The 25,570-nt window shown below is 37.8% G+C and overlaps 2 protein-coding genes across 3 annotated transcripts in view; one reads left to right on the top strand and one right to left on the bottom strand.

Moving 5' to 3' along the window:
- Positions 1 to 3,108: 3,108 nt before the first annotated feature.
- LOC121326201 (ornithine aminotransferase, mitochondrial-like) lies at positions 3,109 to 10,794 on the bottom strand. 2 transcript variants are annotated; one of them, XM_041269410.1, is made up of 11 exons: positions 10,686 to 10,794; positions 10,239 to 10,324; positions 8,391 to 8,628; positions 7,597 to 7,821; positions 7,209 to 7,304; positions 6,992 to 7,119; positions 6,292 to 6,414; positions 5,479 to 5,607; positions 5,155 to 5,268; positions 4,476 to 4,620; positions 3,109 to 3,414 (listed from the first exon to the last, which is right to left on the bottom strand). In XM_041269410.1, exons 3-11 carry the CDS (start codon positions 8,596 to 8,598, stop codon positions 3,254 to 3,256), a joined length of 1,329 nt encoding a protein of 442 aa, XP_041125344.1. In that variant the 5' UTR covers positions 8,599 to 8,628; positions 10,239 to 10,324; positions 10,686 to 10,794; the 3' UTR covers positions 3,109 to 3,253. The 2 variants fall into 2 exon arrangements, with proteins under 2 accessions (XP_041125344.1, XP_041125343.1); XM_041269409.1 differs by lacking the exon at positions 10,239 to 10,324 and having other exon boundaries at positions 10,686 to 10,792.
- LOC121326204 (phospholysine phosphohistidine inorganic pyrophosphate phosphatase-like) overlaps positions 9,633 to 25,570 on the top strand; it is a 45,016-nt gene continuing 29,078 nt past the window's right edge. Inside the window, exon 1 of the mRNA XM_041269420.1 lies at positions 9,633 to 9,879. Within this exon, the coding sequence (XP_041125354.1) occupies positions 9,829 to 9,879 (51 nt within the window). The 5' untranslated portion in view covers positions 9,633 to 9,828. The remainder of the gene's footprint in view (positions 9,880 to 25,570) is intronic.

Here is a 25,570-nt window from a genome sequence, read left to right as displayed (position 1 = left end):
TTATCTTAATGCGCTTTCCAGCTGTATTTTTGGGAAACAATTGAAAAGAACTGAAGTATTTCACCTGCAGTTGACCTCTTCTCTCTTCAGTTTGGCAAGCTTGAATAATGTTCCTGTCCTCAATTCAATTCTTATCAGGTTACTGAGGTCTCAATTTTTGTCTTTTTTTCCCTCTCTCAAAAAAAAAAAAAAAAAAAAAAAAAAAATGAGTTGGGGCAACTCTGCCACCTTCTGGTTTTAACTGCAATTTAAAAAAAAATAATAATTTAACTCTTTTTAATCATTATACCAAACCACTTTATTCAAGGACAACCACATTTTCCAGGTGGAACATACATTTGTTTGTGTTACAAAAAAAAATTACATGACTGTTGAAAAAATATAACTCCCTTTATATTTAAATCAGGGGATCACAAAATACCTTTTGGAGTATAGATTTGACTGGGGTTCTTCCTTGAAAATATTAAGAACCATGTTCATTTTACAATCGGCTTTGCACTTTTAGTTGAAGTCGTTTCTGACCCGCTGAACCAACGACAGAGGTGGCAGCCCAATACTTGCATAACAGTGCCAACAATTCTCACAGTAAGTCATACAAATTTTAAAAAGCCCTTGTAACCTGTTGCACAATTACCTGGTTTCATGGAGCCACCTGTTATTTAGGTCTAAGAGGGAAAAAAGCACACCACCAGTCCCAAGCAACCTTGCTGGTATGGTATTAAGTATCCAAGCCCCCACCTTCTTGCAAAAGGACAAATACCTCATAATAAACCTGCTGGACAAAAGAAACTAAACGTACATACAAGTATCTGACCAAGAATAAGATCACTACACTCTTTAAAATGTAGTATTTTAATTCTTTAACAATTTTGAATTTAATTCTACTAAATTACACACAAAAAAACAAATATTATTATTAAAAATAATAATATACACCAGAACTACATTTTACAGTAGCAACAGGCTAGCAAAACTTAATAATTCCTTAAAGGTTCAAAATCGAGAACGATAAATAAATGTCAATGTGTTGCATTCACTCCCAATGAACATACATCTCCAAGAAATCTATCCATTCTCTTGAACATCACTAATCAAATAAAACATTTCCTTTTATATATTCAATGTGTGTTTCAAACTAGCAATATATTTAAATAACGTTTTTACCTTTTTAAAGAAATAGCGTGCTAAAAGTACACCTTTGCTGACTGGATTTGCAACATTCTTCAGGAGTCTCAAAAAAAAAGTGTTCAAATTACTATTTTATTTAAAAAAAAAAAAAAAAAAAAAGCTTATTCTGTTTTGGCTTGTAATGGCTTGTGTAGGTTCTTTTTGAGTTTGTTGGTAAGGGTTTAGAGGAGGGTGTCTCCAACACTGGTCCGTTTTTGATTCAACCAATATCTCAGTTACTTAACTGAACCAATTATTGACTTAATTAGTCAAGACAGGTGTTCCAGATCTTTAGCCACTGATGATGTAAAGACACCTATAAAACCTGCAGGACTGGGGCTCTCGGGGACCAGGGTTGGAGACCCCTGGCTTACAGAGCTCATACATTTAACACAAATCACACACACACATATTTAAATAAACTAGTTTTGGGGAGGCTTTTAAGTAGGGATGCACAGAATCCAGGATTCTGTTTCAGATTCGGCCCAAATACCTACTTTCTGAGCAGGGTTCGGATTCGGCCGAATCCTACATCCGCACATCCATTTTAATACAACCCTCCAATGTGTGCAGTTCTTTAAATAAGACACAAATCCTGTATTGAACTTAACTGTTGTACAGTATTTAATAAGAACACGTTTTATGAACACTGTCGCAGCTCTCAACCGTGAATTGCCGTGGCGCACGCACTAAACACACGCAGCTACTGAATGCAAACATACCCCGTAAGCAACAGCACATTCACATCACTCTTTATGGAGTAAAGTTATGCAGTAAAACTGTTATATATAGTAACAGTGTCTTTCAAACGTGTTCTAAAGATTATACTGAGATTTAAAAAAAAAAAAAAAAAAAGGTGCAGAAATATGTATTTTTTTGTAACTCAAGTCATGTGAAAGGCGTTGTTGAACAATATATGCTTTAGTAAATTCAAGTCAATTCAATTTTACGTTATTGCAATGTGCCAATACAAGTTGAAACACTTGGGAACCGCTGTGTTTATATATATATATATATATATATATATATATATATATACACACACACACACACACACACACACACACACACACACACACTTCATAGCTTATTTAAATCAACGTGGGTTTTATTTCGCAGGGAGATCATTCAGGTCACTCAATGTAATTTTTTCCTCATAGCTCTCAGTCTCAGATCAGGTGACACAGGTGGAAACGTCATTAAAGTAAATAGTGGGTGATGGCCAGTGGTGTAGTCCTAAATCTTAAAATACCGGAACTATTATTTGTACAGTACATTGAACTTGATGGGACGTTTATTTTAATAGTAATGCGTGCTTCTCGCATGCGACGTTGGGGCTATTCCCCCAGTGCTGAGTGAGAGTGCGTTTTTTCAGCCAAATTTGACCCGTTTTGAAAGCATCTAGCGGGTTAATGTTGTCTTTGGTGGTTTGGAATCGGACACTGATTTATTTGTTCCTAGTGTTTATTCAATAGAAAGACAGAAAATAGATCGCTTCATTGATGCCCAGCCACCGAAATTACAGCGTTCTGGCTCTATATAAGCATTTTCATAAATAAAAAAAAAATTGATTAAGGTTCTTAGTTAATTCTTAAGTCAACAGTCTGCCTATAGAAAAAAAAAAAAAAAGTACCGGAACGTTTTTTCGGAGCGCTCCGGCTCGAGTACACCACTGACTATAGCAACGGTGGTGCTCTCCTTTCTTGTAAGGGTAAAGTAAACAGCTCTTTATTTTGGCATTTCTATTGCGGGGGGAAGGGGCTAGCGGTAAATTGTGTAAGTTTCAAATTGGAATCTTATTCAGGGATATATTTCCATCCAGTGATAAAAAATACTATTAACTAAAAGGCTCAATACTGTAGATTGTGCGCGTCCCTTGTTAGTAACTGCCAGTCTGTTTTTCAATCAACAGTTTTTGTAGATTCGGTATTCGGTTCGGTATTTGGCCGGATCTTTTGCGATGGATTCGGTATTCTGCCGAATCTCAAATTTGGATTCGGTGCATCCCTACTTTTAAATAATACAACTACAGCGACAAAAAAAAAAAAAAAAAAAAAAAAAAACGTGACCTATAAGCAAGTCAAGTCTAAAAGGACAAGATTGTCTTCTGAATGATTTCAACACACTCTCGCATTTGATCCTCCTTGATCACAAGAGGCGGTGCCAATCTAATGATGTCTCCGTGAGTTGGCTTCGCCAGGAGTCCATTATCACGCAAGCGCAGGCATACCTTCCAGGCATCGCAGACTAACAATGTACAAAAGAAAAAGAAAACAAAAACAAGTTGGGGTTAATTTATATATATATATATATATATATATATATATATATATATATATATATATATATATATATATATATATATATATATATATATACAAACCATTTTAAAAATGGCAAAAAAAATTCATCAGTCTTGTGTCAGACCACCATTATTCATGTTTGTACATCAATTTTTACCGTTTTATATTTCGGGACCCTGAACGTAACAAAAGCATGTGACTTAAAAAGTAGAAACGCTAAAAGAAAATTAAGCTTGAAATCCAGAGTATCGCTCTAAGATTGCTGTGTTTCTGCAATTGCTGTTATTAAAAAAAAAATTAAAAATTAAAAAAAAAAACGCACACAACAGTTCTGGTTTAAAACGGCATTGTATGCAACAGTAACTCAAAAACTATTCCGAAATGCTGTTTGTCTTCATTCCCTGTCTCTGCGGTGCAAATACGCCGAGTTAAGGACGGGTCTGTAGATGTACAATATATCCAGAGGCTAAAAAACATAAAAACGTTATGTCTCTGAAATTAGGGACATATTTATTTTTTTGTACTAAACCCGCCCTGGATGCCCATGTATACCAATGAGTGAGTAGCGCCCAGTTATTGGCTGTTGTCAAGCGTCAATCAATAAATCCTGTCCAGCTCATGATGAGCTTTCTGTTTTAAATTGAAACAAGCCAACAAATCTCATCAGGAAGCTGTAACGGTACATATAACTTAATTGGATTTTAGTGCAGGGTAAAAGTACACCCAAAAAGAGACCAGAATACATTTTACAATCCGTATCACGTTTTTAAAGACCATGAAATGCGTAGGGCCTCAACTATGCCATTAAATGAGTCTATAGCAGAACTCTTAGTTCAGTAAAAATAAACACAAGTTACACAGCCGCTATAAAACTGGGCACAGGCATTGGGTTTTACTAGAAACCAAGTTGCATATATCCTGTTGGAGGATATCCACATTCAGTCATAAGCAACCTGAAATGCTGGGGTAATGATTTCATAGAAGGGAGTCCGTTCAGAAATATACCTTTGGTTTCCTTGATGACTATGGCGTTTAGCAATCCTTTCCCTCTAACAGCCACTACAGTATCCCTGGACAGTTTCATCAACTCTGATCGAAGGACTTTTCCCATCTTTAATGAATTTTCAGCCAGCTTTTCCTTTTCAAGAACCTGTGAGTTGAAGATTTGTTATCACTGTTACATAAAAAAAAAAATCTATTTAAGTTATTATTATTATTTTTTTTTTAATCGTGATGAATAGATATTTCAAAACAGATGAATGGATTTACCTTCCTGTTACTCTCCCTGGCCTTGAAAACTTCTACTGTGTTTGGATTTGCAATGCTCAACTTACTTTGTCACATTTATTTAGTTCTTAAGAGACTGAACAGTTCATTTGAATGAATGTGGCAAGAAAGTAGAAGCTAAGAGAAGAATCTGTGCAAGCTGGAGATTACCGGGAACAGGTGGGGGGGGTCAGATCAAAAAGAAGGTTATTTCCCCACAATCAATGACCTATCAAATACTGTCTACCACTACAGCAGATTACTTTATGAACATAATCCTGCTTATATGGTTTGTATCAGAGAAACTTGTTGCACTGCAGTTTAACAATTGTTGTAGTGTAGTAGAAAATGCCACCACCTCCAAGAATGGTTGTTCTGAAACTTTATATAGATATGGACAGATGGATAAAACACATACCTCAAGAGCTGCAATAGCTACCCGGCATGCCAATGGGTTTCCTCCGTAAGTAGAGCCGTGTTCACCAGGCTTAATAGTCAACATGACCTCATCATCACACAGCACTGCAGAAACCTGTATTTAAAAGAAAAAGCTTAAAATGGAGTAAAACAAAGACTTGGATTACAAACGTCTTGGGGAATATATTTTGCAATCGCAGATTTCCTAGTACTGTACTTAAAAGAGGTTTTCAGAGAAACACCTGCTGCTAAGAACAGTTGAGTTTCACACAGATTTTGGGTGGTGTAGCCAGATAGACCAGATCTGTGTTCTTCAACTACTTACTGGATAAACTCCTCCTGACAAAGCCTTGCCTAGCATAACAATATCAGGCCTGACGTTTTCATAGTCGACCGCCAGTCTCCGGCCAGTTCTAGCCAGCCCTGTCTGTACCTCGTCCGCAATAAACAGGACCTGAAAATTGAAGAGAATTTTAAGTAATCCTTTTTTTTTTTACTGTCCTATATTTAGTGTTAAAGTACACATACTAAAAATAGAAACCAACAAATATTTATACAGAAAAGGTCTTTATATAAAAGCTAAAAAAAGTCTAGCTTTATTACCAGCACACAGATGGACACCATGGATGCGAGCAGTGTTTCCACTGTCACCCTTCACATCTGACCACAAGATGGCAGTGTGAGCATCCAATGCCTGAAGTAGGAAAGTGCATGATTAAATGCAAGAGATTTCCTTACCTAAAAAAGTAGACCACATGGTCAGCAGAAGAATCCACCAATATACACCACACTACTGCCTGCTCGCCGTTCACTATTTAGGTGGTGTGGATAGATTACTAGTATTCTTGAAACAAGAGGCCAGAAAAATGCAACGGCACCAATCTAATTCTACCACACACAATGCCCCTTTGTTGTTTTCACAACAAGCTCTTTACATTGAGTCATTCATGGTACACAAGCCGATAAACAAGCTGAAGATCTGAAACATTAAGGAAGGGCAGGGTGGGGGACAGCTGCAATGATTAATCAATTGGTCTTTTAGATAAATAATAAAAATGGGTATATCCAACATAGTTTCCAGGTGTTCTTTTCTATTCATCAACAGAGGACAGAAGTTTTAAGTGGAAATATAACTTACATTGTGTCTGGTGCACAGCTCTCTCACTTTGGTCAAGTAGCCTTCATCAGGAACAATCACTCCTGCTTCACCCTGAATGGGTTCCACCATGAATGCTGCAACATTCTGATCCTGAAGTGCACGCTGTTCAGATATGAAGGCACAGCATTGTTTTTATTTACCTGCCCCCCTGCCACACAGACAGATAATCACTGTGACTTCCAAGTCCTTTTATTCATTTTGTAATTTAAGGTTGAAAACAATCATCTTGGACTTATGCCTTTAACAGTCAAAGCACTTTACAAAAGAAACTCATTCAAATCGACTAAGTTTCACAGCAAAAAAAAAAAATTGTGTTTTATAAAACCACATTAAAAGATGCTTTGGGTTAGTTATAATACAGTTTTAAATTCCTTGCTTGTTGGCTTGTGCACATTTACATAAAATATCAATCAGCACAATACTATATTAAAGCAACGCCATCCAATGCAGATGGAATTACCAAGGACTACTGACTTTTGGAAGGAATATTGAGCAGAAATTCTGTAAATAACTCTTTACAGCTCGTTAAGCAATATTTAACATTGTATCTTCCTTTCTCAAATAAATAATGCACAATGCATTTTGGAGTAAATCTATAAAAATGGACATTCTAGGAAGGATGTGTGAAAAGGCAATTTTTGTATTTATTTATTTTTTTTTTTTTTTTTTATTGCTGTACCTCCAGAGCTGGTATGTCGTTGTATGGGATCATCTCAAAGCCAGGCATGAATGGACCAAATCCATCATAACTGCTGGGATCTGAGGAACTGGAGATAGCAGCTAATGTCCTCCCCCAGAAATTGCCATCTGTAAAACAAAACAAAGTCTACTCCACAGAACAACGTCCAAATATTGAACTGATACATTTAAAAAAAACAAAAACAAATTCAACCTACTTGCAAAGATAATTTTTGCTTTGTACTTTGGAACTCCCTTGACAGTGTATGCCCATTTGCGGGCCAGCTTGCATGCAGTTTCTCCAGCTTCTACACCTGAGACGGGGAGGAAAAAAAAAAAAACGTTCGCGAAAACTCAATTTCCCCATCAGGGATTAGTTGTATCTTATGATTTAGATATCTGAAGTTATGGATGAGATCCAATCGTAACAAACACATATTGACCAATATTTCTCTAGTCTGCTACAAGAGCCATCTTTACATTTAGCCTTCCCACGTCAAAGTGTATTATCTTCTGCAAGCAACTAACAATTGACATGTACTTAAATCACTATATTTTAGTTTAAAATTGAAATGGCTTAATAAAATGAAAAAAAGGTTATTATACCTGTATTCATTGGCAGCACTTTGTTGTATTTGAAGAGACTGGTGATGTACTCCTCATACTCCCCCAGCACATTATTGTAAAATGCTCGCGACGTCAGTGCAAGTCTTGCGGCCTGTGTGGTCAGAGCCGAAACGATCTTTGGATGGCCGTGGCCCTGGTTCACTGAACTGTAAGCACTCAGAAAGTCAAAGTACCTTTTGCCTTCAATATCCCATACATAAACTCCTTCAATGAAAAAAATAACATTATTTCAGATTGTGCCTTTGGTGACAGACCTAGAGAAGGTATACTTATTTTCACAATTACTTTCATTTGTTACCACATAGTACTGTAGCATAACAGCCTCAACAAGTCATTTGTTGTTTTATTATCCTTATTTAGGACAGTGACTAAAGGCCACATTTCCTTCCTTTTTCACAAGTCAAATGATCACACCTGAGCCTTTGGAAGCTTGTCTGGGGGGGTAATGTGAGGTTCTACGACCCTCAACTTAAAATGAACTGTGAAAGGATCAGAATTCTAGTGGTGGGAATGATAAATGGGCTTCACCAGAGGCATAGTCTGGAAGGCACACAAGAGCAGCAGCAAATTACTGAATACTGGACATTATATTAAATATCAGATTTATTTGTATTATTTTATAAAGCATTGGTTACATACTTGCGGTAAAGCAACACAAGCAGTACTGTTGGCCACAAGTGTTGAAACTTTGCTGCGCATTTGTTATTTAATTTACCAAAAAAAAAAAAATACCAAGACAATTCCAGCCTTACTGTGGTTATACAATTACATACCTTCACCACGCTCCAGAGCCACAGGAAGCGATTGGTAATTGTGGGCACCACATTTTTCCTCCCGAGCAAACACCTCCTCTGCAGATAAGGATTTCTCCGTATTCTTAAGCTTTGAGGCAGCCACCGATGCAGGACGGACCACCATGTGCACCTGGTGATTGAGCACTGGCATGGCCAAGCTCACACAAACATTCAGCTTGGAAAACATCTTTGCAGGGCTGTTTTTTGAAGAGCGTTTCTAGAGGGGGAAATAAAAGTAGTATTATTATTAACAGCATTTAGTTTTTATTTCAGCTACCGGGTTTACTTTAACACATACAGGAGCCATGAATGTCACTGGCTGGGCGTGTCACCTAGAAGATATGACTACACCTTTTGTTGTAAAATAGTCTTAAATTACAAAAACAGATCTTGGCTGCTGCTGTGTAGATCTGTTTTTTTTTTAAAAAACTTAGCTACCGTATTAGCTTAGAACAAAGGGGGCCCCACACAGAGTAATGTGATAATATAGCATTTTTTATTCAAGCAAAATACAATACAATTAAGGGTGCTGAATTGCATTCATAATATGACTCCATCTGCATTTTTAGCACTTTAAAAGATAGATGGTAAAGGTTACAAGGCTTACAACTCTCAAATATCTATCAGTACTGCTACCCTGCAGTATGATATGAACCTGCATGACAAAATATCACAGAGCGCAAGAAAGTTAACAAATGCAATTCCCAAAACAAATGAACTGTTTGTCTAAAGATTACTATTGACCTTCAGCAAGGCTGGAATGTAAGGGAGTTACATTATTGGGACATTACATATAATTACTGTGACAAGTTGCACACATGCAGTTGGCAAGGGCACTACATATTTCAAGGTTTCTCTGATCTACATACACTGGCAAAATCAACTTGTGTCGACACAATTTCTACATGGTCACTTTAATAAGCCAACCCAAGGACAAGACCTGGGGATCAATAATAATTACAGCAGCATATCGTACTGCTGAAATTACAACGATGTTTTGTTCGATGTTGCAGTAATTGCATATGATTACAATTATACTAAACAGCAACAAATTATCCGCATTAACATGCAATAACCACTGGTACAAACACAGGAACCTACTGTAGAAGGGTTTTTTCAGACAAACTGGACCACTGAAAAAGTGGTTGGAAATACCTGAATGATCACTCAGTGTAAAGCAAAACATGGAACTGCGTGGAAAGGTGTGTAATTTAACTGTAATTAGTCAATTATACAGTACAATTACAATTGTAGCAGGTCTTCCAAAGACAACCAAGCAAAACTCTACTGCCAAGTCTAGGATAGAGCATGCAAATATCTAATTTGCAATACTGCTTCAAGACGATAGGACAGTGGATTACACTCCCCCATCACACCCACATTGGACAACAGCCAGCGTTGCTTAAGCAAGATCAGCATGCTAGAAATCACATGGAGTACCACCCCTTGGACAGCCAACATGCAGCAGGTACTGCAGTTTGCCTAATACGGTATTCCTATTCTTAGCACCAACATGAACGATGAATACATTGGATTTAACGACAATTTTAAAAATGATTATGAGAGGGTCTTTTGACTTGGCATTTACGCACATATGAGCAAAACTGGTCAAACATGCGCAGTCAACTTAATACTAGCGCGCAGCAGAAAACCGGCGTTTCTTTGCATTATAAATTAAATGTGGTCTATTCCTACAAAGCGTAGGAATTGTGTATGAAAATAGTTTTTAAATGTATCCAAACGGGTGATTCTAATAATAATAATAATAATAATAATAATAATAATAATAATAATAATAAGGTTACAAAATAAGACTACTGTACCCACCGTTTACAAAAAGCCGTATGTGTGATGCATCGGTCACGTTGCGAGAGGGTTTTTGGTAGTCAGTAGTTTAAAAATTAGGTGCACACCTTTAAAAAAAAAAAAAAAAAAAGACACTTAATCCAGCTTCTCTAACTGCAACAGCTTTGTGTGTCATTTAAATTATTTTCATAATTGAGACAATCGGGAAGCGAGCTAAATCACATCACGCTGAAATCCTGCTCATATGTACCGTAAAAACATGACACGACGTACGAGAACTAATATAATTTCACCCAATGGTTGTCACTGTAAGTAATCGACACCCCTACCTATCACTTCAGTTTGTATACCTAGCCGTAGTAGTAAGGCAACACTATCTGTTTAGGTTCACCAAACAGGCTTACTTCTTTGTGTCAAAAACTATGCTTACCTGGTTCTTTTAACCATATATCCGTTAAAAAAAATTACCTGTATGTTTCGGCGTCTAGCAAACACGCTTCCTTTGGTTACTCCTTGTTTGCTCTCGACTGACTGACTGACTTAGTATTCGCAAGCAGGGGAGTCTAAATATTTATCTGGCCCATGACGTCTGGACATAGGGGTGGCACTGTTTAATCATTTAATACGGTCTGGGTTATACAGATGAACAGGGATCCACACAGCTGAGGGATTTGTTGTGTAACAAAAAATAAAAAATAGATATATTTTCATTTTTGAAACTTTGCATTCCCGTAATGCTGTTGGGTCAATTGCAACGAACTGAAAGCAGCGTACTAACTGGGGATGATCCCGTGGTTAGTACGCAGCTTCAGTACTAAACTAGCACGCACGTTAAACAGCAGTTGCAACGAACTTGGCAGCTCGAGATAGTCCCCGGTGGGAACTAAAAAAAAAAAGGTCTCAATAGCAACTAATCCAAAAATAACTGCCTTCTAGAGGAGGGCTTCTCAAACTCGGTCCTGGGGACCCCCTGTGGCTGCTGGTTTTCATTACAACCCAGCTCTCAATTACTTAACTAAACCCTTAATTGAAGAGATAATTTGCTTAATTAGACCTTTTTACTTGTTTTCAGCTCTTAAATAGTTGCAGTTCAAGTTATTTATCAAATGGTACAGGTAACTTGAAATATGCAACTGTTCAAGATCAATTATCTCTTCAATAAAGGGTCTAGTTAAGTAATTGAGAGCTCGGTTGGAATGAAAACCAGCAGCCACAGGGGGTCCCCATGACCGAGTTTGAGTAGCCCTGTTCTAAAGCAACGGGTTTGGTGGTCTCAAGCCCTAGCTAGTCAGCAAAGCAAGACTGCCACACCAGATGGCAAAATCTGACATGATAGGCTATTTCTGCTTTTGACTAAAAAAACAATTAAAAAATACATAAATAAACACATTGATTTGTTTAAGGTCTTTGTGTAAATGCTTAAGATATAATTGTGATTTATTTTTTCTTTCTTTACCACTGTTTTGTTACTGCTTATGTGATTCAAAGAGCAGCGGGTTTGTGGAGGGCGCTGACATTAAGTCTAGATGTATTAGCAGGGCACAGATTGTTCTTAGTTGTACAGAAGCTGACAGCATTGCGTCAACAAAAGCCATTTACACAATAGCAGAAGAAACTTCTATAAACAGAGATACTTTGGCATGACAGCGCCTCTGCTTGATATTGAATGTGCAATTGCACACTACGTCCTATAGAGGACACACTGGGCTAAGTTAAAATTGCATATATATATTTACTCTTTTATAGATTAAAAGACATACACACAATTCAAATTACTTTGGCTGGGGAAAATAAAAGTTTATTGTCTCTTAATAGTCATTGACAAACAATTACACTTGTTTTATAAAACAAACTTTATGCTCTTAACAATTTTTGGTCCAAAATTTTCAGCAAAACTTGTTGCACATAAATAATCATTTTGTTTACTTCTAGAGACATATAATACATCTTTCTTGAATGCAATCATAGGCATTTAAAAAAAAAAAAAACTAAGTGCAGTTTTGACATGTACATACCAACATGTACATGTATATCCAAAAAGGTGGAATGAATAATCTTAAACATGTAATATTATATCGGATGCATTATATCTTGTTGTGATTTTAAATTGTTTATGTAAGGATAAATACACTTTGAACACGTGTTTACTCTTTAATGTATAGTCTCTAGTTAACTCCTATTTTGAAAGTAGAAAAAAAAAATGAGCATATCAGTGACACTCATATCCCATCTGCACTGTAAATTTAAAATTAGAGCTAACAGTAACCTACAAGAAGTAGACATACATCTTTATTCACATGTAAAAATTTCATTTTAACATACAGGTAGATGGACAGATGCCTTCCTGAAGCCCCAGATTGAGATATATTCTCAAGGCGCTAAAGTATATCCAGACCAAATTTCATCACAATTCAATAAGCACTCCTCTAGAAAGTGTAATGTGACACATGGAAGAAGAGGTAGATCTCCATACAGCCCCAGATTAAGAATGAATTAAAGACTGAAGTAAACTCTTCCATATTTGGAAGTGTGCATCTCTGTGGTGGAAGTCGCAAAAGTAGTGAATTATATTTTCATATCATTTCAAACAGATGGACAGTATAGACAAAATACTACAATTCTACTAATTACAGATACCAGCACAATAATCAATATTTTTTTCAAAAATAAAACGATTCCTGAAAATGCAAGTGAAAGTCAATATGTCAATATATTATTATTTACAATGGTGACTATCCCATGCTTGTTCTTGTACCTTCTTAACGGTACTTCCACTGTTCATAGATGGGGTTTGTAAAATGACGGTGGTAGGTAAGCAGTGTGTAAAAAAGGATTGAGGAGTCCTCCAGTGGACGATAACGGCACTGCACCAGTTGTGGGAAGGAGCATATTCACCGGGTTGAAAGTGTGAAAAGTCTGGAAGTTGAGACCACCAGACCCAGGGTGACTTGGACTGCAGCCGACAGTGGTCAGTGAGTTGGCTCCAGCCTGCATTGTACTGTCGGCCCCTGGGTTTTGCTTCTTCCACTTGGTCCTCCTGTTCTGAAACCAGATTTTGACTTGGGTTTCTGTCAGGCTGAGAGACAAAGCGAGGCTGAGGCGTTCGCACACCGACAGGTACCGTGTAGATCTGAATTTGTTTTCCATCGCCACCAGCTGCTCGTAGGTAAAGGCAGTCCTCGCGCGCCTCTGCTTTGCGCAACCTTGGTCGGTCTTGCTGCGTCTTTTTTGTTTCGAGGAATCCTGAGAACCGTCAGCTGAGAAATCATCAACTTCGAGTTCGTCGTTGTCATCTCCGTCTTTGATATCTGTCTCCAATGAAACCTCGGGTTTTTTATCGGGCAATAGGGAGCATTCCTCGAGTTTGTCTGAGTGGCCTTTTTGTAATGCAGAACCAAGTTGTTCGTCTCTTTCTTCTTTACCTGCAAAAACAAACGTTTTGAATTTTAAAAGAAAAATAGACTTATTAGGCCTATTATTATTTTATTTATGTATTCATTTTGTTAAATAAAAAAGCCAATGTTTTCATAGCAGCCACACACCTCAGAATTGTACTGTCCATTTATTACATCGATTGTCTTGCATTTTGCCTGTGTGCTCTTATTTACAAAATGTCTCGAATTGTGTTAAAATATTATCTAATATTACAAGTATAACACTGCAGTATTATCTACAGTTAGATTTAATCTCATAAATAATCTCATATACTAGTTTATTATGTTTTTTTTTTAATTGCCTCGTTTTTATTCGTTGTCTCTAAATTACAAAACGAGAAGTATGTGCACTAATATATTATAAGAGGTAATTTATTATTGAAACTTTGCTCAGTACAGTGTTTTTAATTATCTCTTGATAAATCCACACACACACATATACACACACACACACACACACACACACACACACACACACACACACACACACACACACACACACACACACACACACACACACACACACACACACACACAAACTGTTGCGCTTTCTTCGGCAAATGAAAAAAAAAAATATAATCTGATTTGGATCAGGAATGGAAAAAACGTAATCATGATTTATTTATAAATCAGAAAATCGCTATAAATGGTCTTGTTGCGGAAAGCCATACAGACCAAACCCAGCGCTCTATATCTGTCCATGACGTGCTAATGGAGTTTCATATTTGTTGGCAGATCAATAAATGTAATCTATTAAAGATAAGTTTTAATCGAACAATATTTAGAATCAGACATGGATGGGGTTTGAAGTTTGTACCTGCAAGCTGCCAGAAGGAGATATGCAGGAGTCAGTAATGGGATATCGATTAAAGTGAGCGGAGGCATCCTCAGTGGGACGATTTAAACAATTACCCAGCCTGACTGTCCCGCTGCCAATCATTTCCAACTGAGATATAAACAACTAAATGCGATCGCTTCAAAGGAAATAAGGTACGTCAAATGGAATTAAAAAAGGTCAAGAATATACCAGGTTGAGATACTTACAATACTCATAATAGGCCTACTGTACTATTTAGAATGATGACATATTAAAACGAAAAGTTTAAACCTTGCATTTTAAAAAGCCATCCCTATCACTGAAAACAAAAATGAAAATAATTATTTAAACCTACATTTTTTATTTAACTAATCTGCTTAAAATAAATAAATAAAAATAAAACACGTTGTCTGTCTTCTGATGCTTTCTTCCCATAAAAAAGAACTACAGCTGCAATATTCTGGGTCTTATCATGGTCAACATCTGCTTTCCTTGCCTTAAAACATAACCTACCGAATTACTTCACCAACACCCGCCTCTGCTACAGATAACCCCAGTATCCTTTATACAGTTCAGAACATTAATATAACGTCTGCTTGTTTTTCCTTACCACACTGTGGGTCTTCAGAGTTCCAATCTGTTTCAACACCATTCTTAGCCACTCTCTCCAAAGTTTCCTCCCCGTTTTGTGAAAGCTTCCGTGTGCCAGTGACTCTGGTCTCTGGTGAGTAATTGTTCTGGTTTTTACAGGTGAATTTATTGGGATCCAGGATGTCTAGAACGGAGAAGGATATTCTGTGAGTAGGTGGCATCTTGATCCCACTGCCCTGGTGCTCCAACATTGTAGCTGGATAAACGCCTCTAGTCTGCACAGACACTATACAGTACAGTATATTTTGGAAATAAATCAACTTTTCCACCGGTAAAGAATCGATGTTTTGCTGGTGGTTGATATATCTTTCAGAAAAGCTGGTATCCACTGCAGGTGCAGTTGCGTGCGCTCTCCTCTCCTTTTCGACTGCGATGTCCCTTTAAATGAGGGCTTGGTGAAAGAGGTGTCTGGTCTATAAGATGAGGGTCTCGTCTCCCGGTGAGCGGCTAGGTTGGGTCGATTGAAGGCACACAGATTGTAGTGTCCACGTGGTTTGGCTCATCAGCCATTAGCACTTCAGAAGATCTTTTATTTTTATTTATTTATGCATTCATTGTTCTGCCACGTGTGTAATTAGAATTGTAATGCATCCTTCAAAGAACAGATAGACTATAATCAAGGATACACTTAAAATCCGAATTTGCATTTTGGGAGGGAGTTATATGCAATGTATTAAGTTGAATTGCCTATATATACCAGCGGTCTTCTATTCAAAACCATGTATCCCTTTTTTTAGACATTTCAGAAATTATTTTTAAGATTATTTCGTTTCTGTCTAAATATCAATAAACGGTCATTTTAGACATACTGTAAGCTTCCAATAAATATCGGAATACAAACTAGTTTTCAGTAAGAATATACTGCAGTTCAAAAAGTCTATTAATCATATGCAAGTTTATTAATAATGATAGCTTAATATTCGCAATTGATTAGACTATAATAAGTCTGTATAGGCATGTGTTTACTTTTTTTTTTTTTTTTTTTTACCTGACCTTAATAAATATTTCTCACGAAGATAAATCGAGTCCAAAAATTATAATCATAATTTTCAGATTTTTAGATTTTATTTAATGGCGCAGATGTGTCATTGATATTCAGGTTATATTATTTTCCAAGTCTAAAACAAACAAAACAATAGGGTGTTCTAATGTTTCACACAATTCGATAGCACCCCATTCAAAAGTAACGAAACAGTTCCACGTTAAGAAATTAACAAACCACTCTCCACGAAGACGGGATATGCAGTAGGCTACTTTGTAACTAAAACAACAAAACTGGTGAATTGTTTAAACTCTTGTTTTGCTGTTAAATCGTGTTCGGCCGTAACCCTTATGACATCCTAACAGTTATACCGGAACTGTAATTACCGGTTATAATGAATCTCGGGTCTTTTGTCTTGCTTTATTATGTAGATAGAAGCATTTGCATTTAGGGCGTCCCCATAAAGTTAAGAGAGGAGAGAGTAACTCATCGCAATCCTTTAGCCCCTACATACCCGGCTGATAATGTTAAACGACCATCATCTATTTACCTATGCGCTTTAAACTGTCACCCACCTCTTGCACTAATAGCATTAAAGCGGCACTATAACATTTAACTTCCTGACCCATTTGCGTTTAAACGAGTGTGGCTCTCTAGTACCCTGCACACGCCATCTGCCCTACCAGTAACGTTACTGCAGGATCCGATTAAGGCGCTTTTGGAGCCATTATGGTTTTGAAATGAAAGCGTCAGGTATGTTAGAGGCATCTCCAAAAATGGAAACTGCTAGTGCTGTGTGTTCCATAGCAAGAAGGCCCAATGAAAGTGTATGTTTGACAGAGTCGTTGTCACAGGTCACAACACAATATACATAACATGTCATCATTGCAGTCGCAGCCTCATCTGGTATAGGCTATATTTATTTTGACAAAAATAAGAAAAATATGAATTTCTTAATTTATAAAACAATGCTGTGCCGGTGTTACAAGAGGCATAATTCTCACCCCATCAGGCCAATTCTCACCGAGTATTCTGTCCAGAGAGGTGAACATTAGCCTATAGGCCAATCGGTATTCTGTTCTCAGATGGAAAGTTAGCCCAGGCCGATTCTCACCCTAACATTTGGACATTGAGGTAGTATTGGCTGTGATATTTTGTTCAGAATTGTTTCTAATCTTTTAGCTGCTGTATTATACGTTTTTTGGACACATTTATGTAAAGCGCAGTAACTTGAGGACTACGCATGCGTACAAAGATTAAACTGACCTTTCTGGGCATGAAGTCTCAATTCCCGTGCAAGCTGAGAAGCCAAAAGAAAGGCAAAGGTTTAAAAAAACTTCCATAGACCTGAGGTGAGAATTGACTTGACGGGGTGACAATTAGCCTAGAATTCCAAATAGCTTACCTAACGCCAAACTACGCATTATATATATATATATATATATATATATATATATATATATATATATATATATATATATATATATATATATATATATATATAATTTCATTTTTTTTCTCTCTCTGCCCAGTCATTGGAATTCAGTACAGTGCGCTTCCTTACATGCTTTGATGCAAGGTGATTTTAAGCCTTGGCTTGTCCTGATGGCAACTGACGCCTGAAACAAGCACTGGATCAATATTCATAGCGGGTGTCCTGCACTGATAACACTGCCCAAGACAATGCTGACTATCACTGAAGGCAGCTGAGATATTACACTACTAGCGATGCTGTTTTAAATAACTTCTGGGTCCATTTAATGTATTTCACAGTAGATGATATCTTTAGCATGGGGAGAAGCAAAAAGCTGTATCAGAGAAGCTAAATGAAAGGTAGTGTTTTTTATAGGCAGGTTGGACGCACTCTATGGTTATATTTTAAATGTGGCACATCTTTATAGCAGGTTTTTATATTATTTGTTAACCATGCATAGAATGTCTACATTTTCGTAATTTTCTAGACGCTTTCACAAGGATGTAATCCTGACTCTGCACATGTCTGGCTGTCATTCAGACAAGCACATTTATGTAAAAAGTGGGTTATAATTTTGGTGATTTTGACCCTCAAGGTTTTCACAACTCACATGTTTATGTTTGACTAAGTAACCCTGTGTTTGGGCCTAAAAATTGATGGGAGTTAATTAATTGTACAGGACATTTCCTGGGCGGGCCTGACAATTTGATTGCTGTTAACAATATAATGTTCCAGACTATACAAGTATATATACCCTTCAAAAAAAGAAACATAAATATTTTTAAGTCTCTTAAAAATTGCAACAAAACTTGATAAAAAGATTTGTATTTTAATTAAATGTCGTTTTGCTGAGAGAGTGTCACATTGTCATGATCGAAAACGCATGAGGTACACCAAAACGACAAAGCATATGAAATAAACACCATTTGCTTAAGACTTGCAATAACCCCATGCATTCACTGCACGTGCAACGTGTGATGTGGCTAAAAAATGTGGAAGGTTTTCAACGTGCATGTCTTATTGGTGTTCGCTGTAGACATGTTTGAAGTTATGCCTAGACTCACCAAGGATCAACGAAATAATGCTATTGGACATTTGGAAGCTGGCGAATCACAGTCAGCCGTGGCACGGAGTCTGAATGTTTCTCAGAGCACTATAGGACGATGTTGGCACCGAAACCAACAACGTGGAACAATACTTGACTGCCCAAGATCTGGTAGACCACGTGTGAAGACAGCAGCCCAGGACAGATTTATACACCTAAGTCATTTACGTGACAGCTTCACCACTGCAACCTCTACAACATCTGCAGTACCAGGAACATTTCCCACCAAACTGTCGGTAGAATTTCCGACCAGATTGTCAGAAACCGCCTACGGGAGGCAGGTATCCAAGCAAGAAGGCCAGTTAGATGAGTGATTCTTACACCGCAACATCGTCGACTATGACTTCAGTGGTGTCATAATCACAGTATGGCCAAAACAAAGATGGAGAGACGTGGTGATCAGTGATGAAACCAGATTTTTGCTTCGAAGTGCAGATGGAAGAGCCTGGGTATCCAGTCGACGTCATGAATGTGTTGTGGTTGACAGATTTGGTGGTGAAGTGTCATGGTGTGGACTGCAATCTCAGGCAGTGGCAGAACTAACTTTATTCATGTTCAAGACAACCTGACAGCCCAGCGTTATTGTCATGAGATCATACGGCCTCATGTGATCCCATTCATGAACCATCATAACGTCATTCTCCAGCATGACACTGCATGAACGCACACAGCAGGGCCACCACAGCTTCCTCACTCAGAACATTGTTCTAGTGCTTCCCTGGCCGTCTTGATCACTAGATCTGGACCCCATTGAGCATGTGTGACGACGTCACCCCGAGCCACAGACGTTACAATGATTTTTCCAGTCACTTGAGCAAGAGTGTGCCATTCCCCGGCATGTTATCTAGACTCTGGTTCGATCCACGGGCAGGAGATGTCAGGCCCTCATCAATGCCAGTGGCGAGATGTCACCAGTCCTATCAAGTTCAGGTTTTATATATAAAATATATATATATATATATATATATATATATATATATATATATATATATATATATATATATATATATATATAAGTAGACAGTAGACTTGGTGTGGAAGCTGCAGATACTGCTGCATATATTCCACACCCCACTATCAATTGATTTATTCTATTAAATTAACTTATCGGTGGACTGACTGAGACTTGAAACCATGTTACCTGGCTGCACAAGATTATTTCTTTGATTCAAGAGAATGCAATTGCCTTTTATGTCCATTTTATATAGCCTTGAGTGATTTAGCTTCAACATGAGGCCAGCAATTCAGGGCACTTGTTGCTAACAGCAGGATACTGGTATGTTACGAGGCTAACATGGTTAAACATAAAGCTTTCCCAGTATTTATCTTGATTTGCATCTGTATACCGATAGCACGCCCATTAGCTGAGCATCCACATGAATAGCTATAACAGGCTGGAGGTTTACAACATCCTGTGAGTGACTCAGTGTAAGTGCATTGTTAACAGAACATGAAACAGGCATTCCTGCCTTGGAACAAAAGAGAGTCAGGTACGAGCCACAAGATGCCCATTGGAGCAGCTGGACTGTCTGAGTCCAGATAAAAGAAAAAGCCTCCAAGCCTTCCAGCAAGGAGATCACAGACTAGCACAGCAAGACAGCATGTGGCTGATGATACTCCTTCCCCAGCCTCTACCCCAGAAAGCAATCCTTGGGAGGAGCAAAGTATAACATCATTTGCCTGAAAGCAGCATGGTTTATAACTGAACAATTCTGTAAATGTAGCCTGCTGAGCATTTTCTTGTGTCTAGCATCATGTGGACAGCCAGACTGGGTAGATAAAGAGCAGTAGAATCCTCCTCAGGTGTTCATTTTGCTCATATTTCCATGTTTAGTCAGCTGTACATCCTCTCTCAATATTACAAATCTACTTTGTATGTGACCTGTATTTAAATAGCATTACCAGATTGTGCAGATCATCCATAAATACAAGTTATGAAACTATGAAGCGTACCTGTAAAAATGCATTATTCGTAACATTTAGACATTTAAACTCACCAGTAAATGAAAGACGTGCATCTCATGTATCATTTTGATTTGATAATATATTAGCATGTATGAAAGTCAGACAAATATAGTGAAGCTAAGATTGTACCATCTTAGTCAAAAGGAAAACAACAATGATCATTTCAGCTTTTGCTTTCTCCTTGTTAAAATTGCGAAAAAGTGTGCTTCTGTGAAAAACGTAAACACATAATTTGTTTCCGGACAGGCAAAATTAATGAACTCGAGTCTATTACTGGGGAAAAAAGGGTCCGATAAACAGAAGAGCTGCTAGCTGCTGACAAACAGTAGTTTTGTAGAATTGGACCACGAGGTCCCGATATTCCAAAGTGTGTTTGCGGGGCTCCCTGGTCAAGTGGCTCCTGAGGACAGGGTTTTAGGTTTTCACAAGGTCAGTTTGGGTGCCCAGTAATTGTCCTAACGCTTTACCTGTTCTGGAACAATAATGAGAGTTTTTCATTACGTGCGGGTGACTGAGCCTGGCAGATGCTGACAGCCAGCAGATGTGTAAAGTTTGAGGTGATTTGTAAGGGGCTGGCTCATCGGAGGCAGGGTAATTACATTGAGGGACACTGTCACTCACAGGCCGTCCTGTCAACATGAGGTAAAGGTCAGTTCAAACCAGTCTTATGTAGCTTTGCGATAAAGATTATACTTTAAAAAAACAAATAATAATTACAAATTAAAAGTGAAGCAGGCAAAGAGATTCTACTACGATCCATCCATTTTGTGATCAGCACTGGCCTCATTAAAACATGACATTTACGTTTGTGTGTAGCTGTTTTCAATGCATAATGTTCTGGACCATATGTGTGCAGCTGCTGGACTTTCCAGTCTCTCACCAGCAATCAATATCCTGATTAAAGAAATAGTCACTGGATATATATATCGTGTAGTTACCAGTAATGCTGTTTGTCCCACAGGATGTGGGTTTTGTTATTGTTAAATTAGGGGTGTTTATGGTTTGGAGTTCAAATGTTTAAAGGAAAGTCAATTGGTTTTGTTAAACCTTTAGAATTCTGCTTAACTGTTTAGCCATTGTTTAAAAACTTATTTGTTCAGTGTAAACATATTCAATATGGGGGGGGGGGGGGGGGGGGGGGGGGGGGGGGGGGGGGGGGGGGGGGGGGGGGGGGGGGGTGGGGGGGGGGGGGGGGGGGGGGGGGGGGGGGGGGGGGGGGGGGGGGGGGGGGGGGGTAACTAGTCATTAGTTTCTGTTTTTTTGTATTTTTGTACAGAACACTGGTGCTAAATGGGAAGTTTGGTTATCTCTACTGATGCAGAAGTCTTGTGTTTGCAGTACCAGATGTGACGTCGGCCACTCATTTGTAGCATTAAATGCTCATTGCTCTGAGAAGGTCACATCATAATTCATTAACAATAATTATTCCCCTGGCAACACCTGCTCACCTTCAGTCAATTGCTTGATTACGTTACGAGTGACTATCACATTTACTGCTCAAAACAATGAAGATGTATTGTAATGTAAAGGCAAGTGCTATTAGTTACATTACATAAATGGTCCAATTTAAACTAGGAGAGCTTTTATGAAGGGCAATTAACCACTCTCCGTAATTGATAATTCATACTAATTACAATTAGCAAATATAGATAATAGAAAAGGAATTAATCGTCTGTGCTGTTGAGAAAGACATTGTAGTGAACTTTGATCGGAATGAATGGAATAAGGTTCTCTTTTTTCATCATCATTTTCTTGAACAAAAATTCGGTTGGAGTTATCCTGCATTAATTAAATTGAAACTTAAAGGAAAACAAACAGGAAATTTCAATAAAAAATAGTCAAACACAAAAGAAAATGCTCATCTTTATAGACTAGTAGCTTGCAGGTAGAATATTCTAAATATCTCTAAAACAGTGCAACGAGTCAACATGCATTACCTATTTACTTACTCTGCTGGTACTGTATGTTTTGCACTCATCATATTCTATGATATTAAAATCATACACTTTTGTGAGCATTAGATGATACTTTTTTAAAGTACTAAATTTAATACTAAATATCATTATTTCACTCCACATGTAGTTGCACTTTGCACACCAATGGTCTGTAGACTTGCCCCACTTGGCCACTTTACCCTGTCAATAATGCATTTTAATAGATTCCTGCTGTGGTTATCAGTGCAACCTTTTTTTTTTTTTTTTTTTTTTATTACAGGATCAAGGCATCTGGTTTGAAGGTGCGTTTCTGCACCAATGAGAGTCAGGCCACCAGGCACAAGTTTGTGGGCTTCGACATCTCTGTGAATGAAGTGTTCTCTCCAGCCCCAGCAGCCTGTAAAATCCTAAAGGACAGCGGGCTAAGACCACACCTGCTAGTTTATGATGGTTAGAGAAAACACCCACAGAAGAAGGATGGTTGTTCTTCAAAAACGTAGTACTAGAGGCGCAAAACAATTATATCCCTAAAGTAGACAAATCTAAATGTAAAACTAAATTGCCAAAATGGTTTAATAGATCAATTAAAAAAAATATTCAGCAAAAAAAGGCACTTTACAGAGCATTAAAAAAGGACCAAAAAGAAAGTACACAGAAAGAGTACACAGAACTGCAAATGCAAGTCAAAAAGGAAGTTAGAAAGGCCAAGAGAGAAATAGAAATGAACATTGCTAAGGGAGCTAAAACCAATTCCAAAATGTTTTTCCAATATTACAACAGCAAGAGAACATTCAAAGAGGAGATTAAATGTTTAAGAGATACAAATGGCAAAATCGTAGAGGAAGAAAAAAAAAATAGCAAATATGTTAAATGATTACTTTTCACAAGTTTTTACAAAGGAAGATACGGACAACATGCCCCACATGTCATCCAGTTCCTATCCAGTTTTAAATAACTTTAGCATAACTGAGGCAGAAGTGTTAAAGGGACTAGGGGCTCTTAAAATAAACAAATCCCCTGGGCCGGATGAGATCCTCCCAGTAGTACTCAAAGAAATGAAAGAAGTAATTTACAAACCGCTAACCAAGATCATGCAACAGTCTCTTGACACAGGGGTGGTACCGACAGACTGGAAAATTGCAAACGTAATACCGATCCACAAAAAGGGAAACAAAACTGAACCAGGTAACTACAGACCAGTAAGCCTGACTTCTATTATATGCAAACTTATGGAAACTATAATAAGATCCAAAATGGAAAATTACCTATATGGTAACAGGGTCCTGGGAGACAGTCAACATGGTTTTAGGAAAGGGAGATCGTGCCTAACTAACTTGCTTGATTTTTTTGAGGATGCAACATCGATAATGGATAATTGCAAAGCATATGACATGGTTTATTTAGATTTCCAGAAAGCTTTTGACAAAGTCCCGCACAAAAGATTAATTCTCAAACTGAACGCAGTTGGGATTCAAGGAAACACATGTACATGGATTAGGGAGTGGTTAACATGTAGAAAACAGAAAGTACTGATTAGAGGAAAAACCTCAGAATGGAGTGTGGTAACCAGCGGTGTACCACAGGGATCAGTATTAGGTCCTCTGCTATTCCTAATCTACATTAATGATTTAGATTCTGGTATAGTAAGCAAACTTGTTAAATTTGCAGACGACACAAAAGTAGGAGGAGTGGCAAACACTGTTGCAGCAGCAAAGGTCATTCAAAATGATCTAGACAAGATTCAGAACTGGGCAGATACATGGCAAATGACATTTAATAGAGAAAAGTGTAAGGTACTGCACGCAGGAAATAAAAATGTACATTATAAATATCATATGGGAGATACTGAAATTGGAGAAGGAATCTATGAAAAAGACCTAGGAGTTTTTGTTGACTCAGAAATGTCTTCATCTAGGCAATGTGGGGAAGCTATAAAAAAGGCTAACAAGATACTCGGATACATTGTGAAAAGTGTTGAATTTAAATCAAGGGAAGTAATGTTAAAACTGTACAATGCACTTGTAAGACCTCATCTTGAATATTGTGTGCAGTTCTGGTCACCTCGCTATAAAAAAGATATTGCTGCTCTAGAAAGAGTGCAAAGAAGAGCGACCAGAATTATTCCGGGCTTAAAAGGCATGTCATATGCAGACAGGCTAAAAGAATTGAATCTGTTCAGTCTTGAACAAAGAAGACTACGTGGCGACCTAATTCAAGCATTCAAAATTCTAAAAGGTATTGACAGTGTCGACGCAAGGGACTTTTTCAGCCTGAAAAAAGAAACAAGGACCAGGGGTCACAAATGGAGTTTAGAAAAAGGGGCATTCAGAACAGAAAATAGGAGACACTTTTTTACACAGAGAATTGTGAGGGTCTGGAATCAACTCCCCAGTAATGTTGTTGAAGCTGACACTCTGGGATCCTTCAAGAAGCTGCTTGATGAGATTTTGGGATCAATAAGCTACTAACAACCAAACGAGCAAGATGGGCCGAATGGCCTCCTCTCGTTTGTAAACTTTCTTATGTTCTTATGTTCTTATGTTCTTATCTGTTTTTCTGAGACTTTTTTTTTTTTGTAAACTAGTCTTTCATATCAACTTGATTGCTTAAAAAGGCACTACCACATCAGGTGGTTTTGCCAGTTTGGACCCTGCTTCTTCCACTTTGATAAAAAGGGCCTGGGAATCTAAAGAATCATTCCCAAAAGGTGATTGCTAGGGTTCCTGGTCACACTGATGTGATTTACCAGCCAAGTAAAGTGGGTTGTTTTTTTTTTTTTTGTTTGTTTTTTTTTTTTTGGCCCTCCAGAGGTGGCTGAAAGTTGGTGTTGAAGGAAAACTTAAAGCCGGACTGCCCACAGGCCACACAAACAGAGTCTAAAGTATATAATATACTTGCCCAACACCAGGGACACTATTATATTAATTGTTTACTATATGTTTCATGTCTATTTGGCCGGACAACAGCATGAATTTTATGTTTTTTTTTTTT

This window comes from Polyodon spathula, chromosome 13, assembly GCF_017654505.1.
Source record: "Polyodon spathula isolate WHYD16114869_AA chromosome 13, ASM1765450v1, whole genome shotgun sequence".
In the NCBI taxonomy this organism is placed as follows: Eukaryota; Metazoa; Chordata; class Actinopteri; order Acipenseriformes; family Polyodontidae; genus Polyodon; species Polyodon spathula.
Note: the sequence above shows the minus strand (reverse complement) of the source record. Positions and strands in the feature narration are given on the sequence as shown.

Excerpts from the sequence above, each read along its gene's own strand:
- LOC121326201 (XM_041269410.1), bottom strand. The coding sequence starts at position 8,598 with ATGTTTTCCAAGCTGAATGTTTGTGTGAGCTTGGCCATGCCAGTGCTC. Across the intron at positions 5,269-5,478 it reads TGTCAGGAGGAGTTTATCCA|GTTTCTGCAGTGCTGTGTGA; the intron begins GTAAGTAGTTGA and ends TTTTAAATACAG. Across the intron at positions 3,415-4,475 it reads AGTCATCAAGGAAACCAAAG|TCTGCGATGCCTGGAAGGTA; the intron begins GTATATTTCTGA and ends GTACATTGTTAG.